We start from the raw sequence: 9,147 nt of genomic DNA on the forward strand, positions 1-9,147 counted from the left end.
CTACTAGCCAGGGGCCAAGCCTCTTCTGCCTCGAGATTGCCAGGATCCAGCCCAGGACCTCACACACAATGCTTCATACGTGTTGAATGAACAACACGTACCTGAATCTCCGTAGCTTTGTCAGGCAGGATTAAACGAATTTTGAACAGGTCCAAGGGGGTGTGAAAAATGGAGACCAAATTCAAGGCACAAGGCGCCGTTGGACCTCTCGGGATAGGAGTGTGGCTTTGAGGAGGCAGGGAGTCCTCATCGCTCCAACGACTCACCGATCTCAGTTAAGTATTAGAAGGAAGCAGAGTCAGTTTAGGCCCTCACCTCTCACTGTGGTTCCCTCCTCCAGCCGGATGTCTTGTTTGTCTGCCATACATCTGGTGGGGGTGGGGTGTTGGGTCAGAGACAGAGGGAGGTGGAGGTGACAGGTGAATATGGCGGAGGAAACTGAGAGCTGGCCTCGCGTTTTCCTTCCCAGAAGCCTCAGCTCCTTAACTCTTAACTTGAAACTCAAGACTAGAATCCTTGAACTAGTTCTGCTACACAAAAGGCCTTAACGGCTGCTCTGGGGACTAATTACCACTAAGAGCATTAATCAGAAAAATGAATTCCAGGTTCCCAAGGACGAAGTTATGGATAACCTTACACAACATAATCCTTTAAACTGAAAAAAACATAAACTTGTATCACTCTCATTGCAATCTTTTTTCCCCCCAACAAAATAGGAGGAATTTGTTACTTACTGGGCTCATCTGATAGTGAGTGACCCGTGTAATTTCTAAAATTCTACATTTGTGATCAAGTTAGTTCGCAGGCAAGTTACCTTCATTTTAGATTTCCAAAACTCCCTTCCTGAATCATCGCCAATGCAATGCAAGTAGGCCTAAAAGTTAAAATCAAGTTTGTAGATGTTCTCTTTGGACGAACAGAGAAAAAGTAATCATGACATTAGAATTTCCTCCCCTCTCACAATATAGAGCCAATGGAAGCACACTTCAGAATCAACTCCCGGCGACGGGAGGTACCCTTGAACACTGGACGCAAGGGCTTCACCATCAAGGGGACACTAAAAGCCAGCTGGGCGGGGAGAGAGGCAGGCTTAACGACCAGGAGACAGGAGACCTGCCACGCCACGACCGTGCTGCGCCAAGAAACCTCGAAAACACGCACCCCTAACACATATGAACCCGGCACCGGTGGCAGAAATGACAACACAAATATATTTCTCATGCAAAATAGGACACATGATACATTATTTACATAATGCAGATAAAGTGCTGAAAATGAAGCTTTCTTTTTCAGGATACCACCGTGATCAAGTGGTTTCAGAGAGGGTCAGTGCCGCGCGGTGAGCTTGCAACTCTGTAAAACCGTGACGAAGACAGTACAGAAAATGCACTTTGGTAGAAACCTGCGAAGGGGAAAGGCTGCTAGCAAAAAAATGAAAACAGGAATGAAAGAAGTATATTTTCTTTTATATACAAAAATGAAGGCCCCAAAAAATGGTTTGTCAAAGTCGCTATCAACAAGATGTTAAGTTATTTTTCCTTTGCTTTGGTTGAAACAGCCTAGGAACGGCACTCAGTCCCCCTTCTACAAATAGTATATAAACACAGTGACAGGACTACTTTTTGGACAAAATAATCAACTTTTAAGAAAAGAAATTAAGTTAACTTTAAACTAAATTAAACATTTACCAATAAATAAGTTTCTTAAAAAGGTAGCATCTTCATCCTACAACCTTGGGCATAAAATATACACCAATTTAAAAATAAAATTTCTCTCACAATAATAATTACAGGTGTTAATGCCACAAGCTATGAAATGAAATTGCTTTAATGTAGCTTAAAAAAAAATCCTAGCAATCAAAAATAAATTTTAAAAATTGACATTTTTCTAAAATGATACATACTAAAATAATTGACTAGTACTTGATTACAGAACATAATTCAAACTATTGTCGGTATTTCAATATATTCCTAAGAAACGCTTAAAAAGAAATTTTGCACACCAAAATTGGAACAGCACTTATAATTCTGTTTATGGCTATGAAAAGGCAGTCAGCTTCTACTTAAAACTGTAACCAGTGATGAAAATATACTTCAAAAACATAAACATTTGGTCTGACAATCTTTAATATTGGTTAAAAACAGACTGATGTTTGTTGCTGATGGAAGTTACTTTAATCCAATGTGCAAAAAAAAGTGCGGCTGTCTACTTTTACTTGAGATACATGAGACCAATGCTTCTGTACTATTTACACACTTAAAAGATTTTAAATGTATTAATTTAAGGAAGGACACTGCATCCCCTCTACGGATAAATCACGTGCTACAGGGAGCCCAAAAGCTTGCTGACATCCTTTCAAGTTTCCCAAAGTATCTGAAGAGGCATACCTGTTCTTGTCTTAATTTTGATCCTAAATAAAAATCCAATTTCAGAATCAATTGACTTAGGAAATCTTGGACTCGTGGCAAATGTGCAAAGCTTGTCTCTGAGAGCCAGGTTCCTAGACTCCCTTTTCTAACCCTCTCGCCACTGGTCCAGTCCACAGACTCCACTGGCTGCAGAGAGGCAATGCCCTAAACAAGGAGGAATGGAAAAATTCAGCCCTCAGACCACCAACACGCCTGTGGGCTTGCTCAGCCTTCGGGACTTGTGACGACATCTTTGGGGACAGGTAGGGACAATCAAAAGGGCTGAAGAAACACTTGGGCAGAGCCACCATTATTTGTCCACACACACACACACACACAAAAAGTGAAAAACAGTGATAGAAAATTAACCAAATATATAAATCTAAGACCATTCTGCATTCCCAGGACTTGTTTTCGTATCTGCGCAGGGTCCTCACCACTACTTTCTGCGTCTAGATGAAGTACTTTTACTAAGTTATTAAAAATGCTCGTGTGACCCTGTCACATGTAATGGTGACCAGGAAATCAAGGTACTCAGTTATCACTCTGTGCAGCACACTCACCCGTGTGCCAAGCGGAGAGAGGAATTAAAAAAGGAACAGAAGTCTCTCGCTTCTGCACTGGACACAGGAGTTCTCAAATTAAAATCAGAAATCATAAAAAAGACGGTGGGGGAGGGGGTTGCTTACTGGCGACATTAATACTAGACACCAGACAGGACAGTGAAACAGTTTGGTCAGAACCAAGGAAGGGTGCTTCCTTGCAAAGTTTAAAAAACACGTAACCAAGCACTGCCTTAAGTCCAGTGAGTACAATGCTCTGTAAGTTTCCACCAAAAAGCACAGTGGCTGGCGTTCGCGCACCAGGATGCGGCGGGCCGCGCATCCCGGCCGCGCATCCTCTCTAGCTGCAGGCGATGGTCTCCAGCTGCTGCTCGGCCTCCGCGGCCATGGCCGCCGCCTGCAGCTGCTCCGTCTCGCTCTGGATGGCGCTGGGGGTGACCTGCTTCCTCTCGCTGTGCATATTGTTCTCGTGCCTTTTCAGATCCGACGCCTTGGCGAAGGCCTTGGTGCAGGAGCCGCAGACGAAGGGCTTCTCCCCGCGGTGCCTGCGCTCGTGGTCCTTGAGGTGGGACTTGTGCTTGAAGGCCTTGTCGCACATGTGGCAGGCGAAGGGCCGCTCGTTGCTGTGCACCCGCTCGTGCTTCTTCAAGTCCGGCGCGCGGATGAACGACTTGCCGCACACCTCGCAGCTGTAGGGCTTGTAGCCCGTGTGGATCTTCAGGTGCTCCTTGAGGTGGGCCTGCGTGGTGAAGCCCTTGGTGCACATTTCGCAGACGAAGGGCCGGTCGGCTGTGTGCAGTTTCTCGTGCTTCCGCAACCTGCCCTCGTCCGAGAAGGTCTTCCCGCAGGCCTGGCAGGCGATCTGCTCCCGGTGGTGGCCGTAGAGCAAATACTCGAACTTCATGTCGCTGGTGGCGGTGGTCCAGCCCGGGGTCTGCTCATCCTTCACTTCACTCATGCCGTCGTTAAATGTTAAGGCTTGAGGGGTCTGGGACCCCAGATCCTTCGACTCGGGCGTCTCCATGGACTCGACTTCCTGGCCGTAGCAGTTGACTTTGCGCACCTCCTCGCTCCCCAGCTCCTTCAGGATCGCCTCCTGGACCCTGAGCGTGGTCGTAGGTGACTTGCCGTCCTCCTGGCTAGGGGGGGTGCCTTCTACCGTGTCATCGGAAGGACTGTCATCCTGATCTCCGATTTCTTCCACGTCGTCGTCCTGAGCGTCAGCGGCGTCTCCAATGGGGCGGTTTATCTTGAGGCAATACTTGCTTTTGGACTGGCCGTTATTTTCGTCGGGACTAGACACATCGCGCTTCTGCGAACAGAGTTTATCCAAGAATCGGATCCCCAGAATCTGACCTGATGACATCATTAAGTTAACATCTTCTTTTTTCACGGAAATCTTGGCAGTGTACATGTAATTCAGGACCTCTTCGAATATATCAGAGCGAAGAAAATCTATTTCTATGACGGAAGAGCTATCAACCTCAAGCTTCTTGAAAAGCTTTTTAAAGTAGGTGCTGCAGGCGGCAAGAACGCACCTGTGTGCTCGGAACTTTACATCTTCCACCACGATGGCGATGTCGCAAAATTCTCCTTCCAGGCGTTGTTCATTTAGCGTTTTCAGAAACAGAGTTTTATGATCATCGTCATTATATTTAATGGTTTCAGACATACTGATGAAAAACTCCTACGAAAAATGTTGACAAAGAAACTTTGGTAATTATGAACAAGACTTTCCCATACAGAACACACAGGCAGATTTTCATTTCCTGAGCAATTTTCAGTCCCTGGCAAATTCAGAAGTCAGCGTCAGAAGTGGTTCAAGGATATGAGTAGAAAATACAGATCCCAACCAAGGGATGTCCATACTGGTACTTCTATCATCCGCGCACTGAGCATCTGTCTGGCTACTTCTACTGAGCGCCTGAGCACATGCCTGGCGTTGTTCTACATGCTTTCCTTTCCACATCTTCACAAATCCAAGGATCAAATAACCTCGAGAGACAGGTATTACTACCCTCACTTTATAGATGAGCTGAGGAACCTGCCCAATAATCGGGTTATTCAGTGGTGTGCTGGGGCTGGAATCCAGGCAATCTAGCTCCAGAACCCATGCTTCCTGACAACTAGAGGTACTAATGACAAATAACTCAACTTCCAGGTTTAAGACACAGCTTTCAGGCAGGAATCCACGAGTGCCGTCTGTTGCGTCTACTTTAATGTCACGCAGAGGAAGATTCAGGAAAACAACTATCAGCTCACAGGGTTCTACTTCCTGGACGGAAGAGACAGGTCACTGCTGCAGAACTAGAAAGGGATATCGGTGCCAAAACACTCCATTCAGCATTGCCTTCTGGTTTTTCCATGCCAGTTTTGGGGCCAATTTGAACAAGGGTTAAGGTTTAATATGACCCTCAGAGCATCAGAGGGCATTTGCGAAGACAGTGACGAACGCCTTCATTCCCTCTGGATGCCAATCTATCTGCTATCCAGATCACAGTGTCATCAAGACTGGATGCACCTGACGAGGGCTGCAAGTATTTTATAAGCAAAAAAAAATTTGGAACTGGCACAAAAGACACCTGTCACCATGTTAAAGAAGTAATCTTTTTAAAATAATGTGTTCTGTATGTTTTCTTTCCAAAAACATTTTCTTTGATTCAACAAAGTATAACTATGAGGAAAATATACATTTCCTCTAAAGAAACAGAAGCGCTAATACGTAACTGAGAGATATGTATCTTAAGCTAATACCAGACAATATTTGCAAGATGTAATATCCAAAGTTATAGTTACCATGAACAACTCAGGCTATTATCTTAATGCTTTAAACACCAAAATCTTCAGATCAGAATAACTCTGATCAGGGGCACGCCAGTCCTACAAGAGAAAAGGACACAGAGTAAGGTCGGATCTTCCCCCAACACAAATTCTAAATAAGAATGTTTTCAAGAATTGATTTCAAAAAATAAACTTTCCTTTCTTGGCCTGCCACGTGCACATGTACCCATTTTCAGGTTGGGAACAGAGAGGAGGGTAGCTGGCAGTATCAGGTCCAGCTCTGAACAGATATGAACGGGGACTGGTCAGGGCTGTAGTACTTGAGGCCTGGGGGGGTGCACTGGGGATGGGAAGGATGAGTTGGAAAACCACTAAGGAATTTCTCCTCGCAAACAAAGCCCACGTCCATGTTTGTAAGCATGTTGATGGCTACACAAGAGTGCAAGTCAAAAAAAAAAAAAGAGTGGAAGCCAGTAAGTGCTCCCCACCCCCACCATTTCCCGCTGGATACACAGCGTTCCACATTTTTCTCTAGGCTCATATAGAGTATATATTGTTTATTAATATAGATAAAGTTACAAAAGTACATACAGCCAACAGTTAACATTGTAGGAGAGGGAATAGCAGTTTTCTTCTTTCCAGACTTCTGTGTGATGTAGCACACATCACTTACACTACACGGGTCTCTACGCTTGCAATCGTGAAATCCAGGTGTTTTGCCTTTACCCCTACAGGGAGGTTCAAAGAATTCTAGCTTTGTACACGTTTTAACTCTTACCATGGGGCCTCCATCCTGCAGACCAACATCCTGAAAAACAAAGTCTCCCCTGCAAACAGTGACCACACAAACTTGCGTGTGGTAGGACCAAAGTCCTGAAAACCCTTAGAAGTTCTCTCTACAGAAAAGCAAAAGCACCAAGCTGCCTCGAGCAGCAGGCTATTTTCTCATCTGCCAAGTGTGAGGGTTGGGCAAAATTATTTCTAAGGCTGCTTCCCGCCCTGTCTGTTCCCTAGGTGCACCCTGGCCTGCAGTCACCCTCAAGGGAAGGCAACTAGGCACAACCTTCCTGCCGGGGTCACTTCCTCCTGATTCTAGCGGCTCTCCCTAGGGCTTGTGTGATAAAAGTACATGGACCAGACACAGGAGTGGCGTACAGTACCCATGGTAACAAATGACTGCGCTGGATTTTTTTTTTTCTTTTTCTTTTTTGGCCAGTGTGTTATTTGGCCCCGACTCTTTCAGTATCTCTGAGGAGCTTTTTTTTTTTTTTTTTTTCTGCTGAGATGAACCATTGCCAAGTTCAGGTGAGTCAAACTGGAAGACATCCGCTGCCACTATCCCAGAAGCTTGAGGGAAAGATGTATTCCCGACCACCCCTCCAGTACGAAGCTGCCCACTTTATTAAGGTTCTCCAAACCGCCGCCACCGAGCTGGAGCGGGGACTCCCGCAAAGACAAACTTACATAAGCGGCGGCGGCAGCCTCCCCTGCCCCGGAGCCGCCGCGACAATGGCGGCGGCCCCACTTCCCGGTCGCAAGCTCGCAACTTCGGGATAGGGGTGTGGGGGTGGGAGCAGGGAGCGAAGCGCAAGACCCACGGCGGCCCCAGAGCCTTTCCAAGCCTCGCGCCCATTTCTGTCGGCCCGGGAGGCCCGGGGAGTGAATAAAGCCTTTGCATTCCTCCCGGAACAAAAGCTCCCGGACTCGGGAGCGGGGAGGTGAAAGGGCCGCTTTCCCTTTCAGAATCGGGCATTCGGCGCAGGCTGGGGCCGCGCCTCCGAGCGCGAGAGGGAGGACCCCCGGCGGCCCCGGCGGCGGGGAGCGGGAGCGGGCGTGCGGCCGGGCTCCGCAGCCCCGCGCCGCGCCGCGCCGCGCCCCGCTCCGCCCGCGAGCCCGGAGCTCGCGCCCCGCGCACTCCCCGGCCAGCTCGCGCCGGGGCCTCCCCCGCCCTCCCGCGGCCGGGGGCGGGGGCGGCGCGCGGCCGGCTTCCCGAGCTCCGCGGGCGCTCCCGGGAGTGCGAGCGCGGGGGTCCCGGCCCCCTCCTCCTCGGGCGGCTAGGGGCGGCGCGGCGGGGCCCGCAGCTCGGAGGGGCGGCGCCCAGCGGGCCGTGCTCGGCGCCGGGCTCCGGGCCGTCCCCACCCCCACCGCGGTGCACTGCGGCGGTGCGAGCGGGGGCGGCCATGAACTCCGCCGCCGAGGCTCGGCGAGCGCGCGCGCGGGGCCGCCGCCGCCACTGCCGCCGCCCGGCTGCTGCCTGAGCCCGCTCGCCGGCCTGCGCGGCCCCTGGAACGTCCCGTCCCCATGCCCGGCCCCGTTCGCGCCGCGCCGCCGAGGCCGCCTGCACATCCTGGAGCCGACTGGTGCTCCAGAGCGCGGCGAGAACGCGCTTCTTCCGGGCAGCCCCGCCGCGCCAGCCGCCGGCCGCCCCCGCGCCCCCGCGCCCGCCTCGCGGCCGGCCCGGGCCCCTTCCGCACCCCTGGCCCGCGCTTACCTGCAGCCTGGCACAGCCACAGACACTCGCCGTGGGCTCCCCGCGCTCACTGCACGCAGGCCGGGGACAGGATGGACGCGGGGCGCGGGGGCACGGTGGGTGGCAGTGTGTTTTGGATTTTTTTTTTTTTTGGAGTTTGGGGAGGGGGCGGGGTGGGGGGAATCGTGCACGTCCCTGATGGTAGCAGCCCTCCTCCTGCACGAGCACAGACTGTCTAGCCGGCCGTGAACACCCCCACCGGCACCCCCCCTTCCCGTGCATGCGCGGTGCGGGCCAGAGGGAAGGCGCGCCGCCGGCTTGCGCAGGCACGGAACCCGACCGGGCCTCTAAATGGGCGAGCGGGGAAAGGGTTAATCCGGGACCTTGCGACGCTATCGTTGGAGTCTACGGGGCCGCCCCCGGAGGGCCCTGGCCTGCGCAGGCGCGCGCACGCGCGCGGCTTGGGGCGCGCGGAGCCCGCGCGCGGGAGAAGGGGTGGGCGGGACAGGGGCGGGCCTTCGGCGGCCGAGGAGCGAATGCACGAGCGCCGCTCGCGGGCACCCGCTCCGCCTGCAGCTGCCGCCTTCCGCTCGGACTCCTGAGCTCCCGCCCGCGCCCGGCGCCGGCACAGCACCGGGGACGCGGGAGCCCGGCGCTCCCGTGCGTGTGCATGTGCGTGGGCAGTGCCGCCCTCGGGCGCGCGCAGGCCGGGCGCTGCGGCTGCGGGGCTCGCCCGCGACGCCAGGGCGGGCGCCTGGGACACCCTCCCCTCCGCGCACACCCGTGACAGCGAGCCGCGCGCTCGCCGGCGTTAGGTCTTAGCTGCTATCGCTGCCGCATTCTGCATATTGGAGCAGTGCTAGGCGCTCACTAAACATTTGCAGAACAAATGCAGAAAGCGACACCTTTCATTTGGAGTGGATCA

The 9,147-nt window shown here is 51.9% G+C and overlaps 1 protein-coding gene across 4 annotated transcripts; it reads right to left on the bottom strand.

Moving 5' to 3' along the window:
* Positions 1 to 1,193: 1,193 nt before the first annotated feature.
* Positions 1,194 to 8,552, bottom strand: ZBTB14 (zinc finger and BTB domain containing 14). Of its 4 annotated transcripts, none has more exons than XM_031439142.2 (3): positions 8,244 to 8,552; positions 5,768 to 5,851; positions 1,194 to 4,658 (listed from the first exon to the last, which is right to left on the bottom strand). In XM_031439142.2, exons 2-3 carry the CDS (start codon positions 5,768 to 5,770, stop codon positions 3,312 to 3,314), a joined length of 1,350 nt encoding a protein of 449 aa, XP_031295002.1. In that variant the 5' UTR covers positions 5,771 to 5,851; positions 8,244 to 8,552; the 3' UTR covers positions 1,194 to 3,311. The 4 variants fall into 4 exon arrangements, with proteins under 4 accessions (XP_031295002.1, XP_064337640.1, XP_031295004.1 ...); XM_064481570.1 differs by having other exon boundaries at positions 5,768 to 6,032; positions 8,244 to 8,259; XM_031439144.2 differs by lacking the exon at positions 8,244 to 8,552 and adding an exon at positions 6,531 to 7,587.
* Between the last annotated feature and the right edge of the window lie 595 nt (positions 8,553 to 9,147).

The sequence above is a fragment of the Camelus dromedarius genome, chromosome 32 (assembly GCF_036321535.1).
Source record: "Camelus dromedarius isolate mCamDro1 chromosome 32, mCamDro1.pat, whole genome shotgun sequence".
Lineage (NCBI taxonomy): Eukaryota > Metazoa > Chordata > Mammalia > Artiodactyla > Camelidae > Camelus > Camelus dromedarius.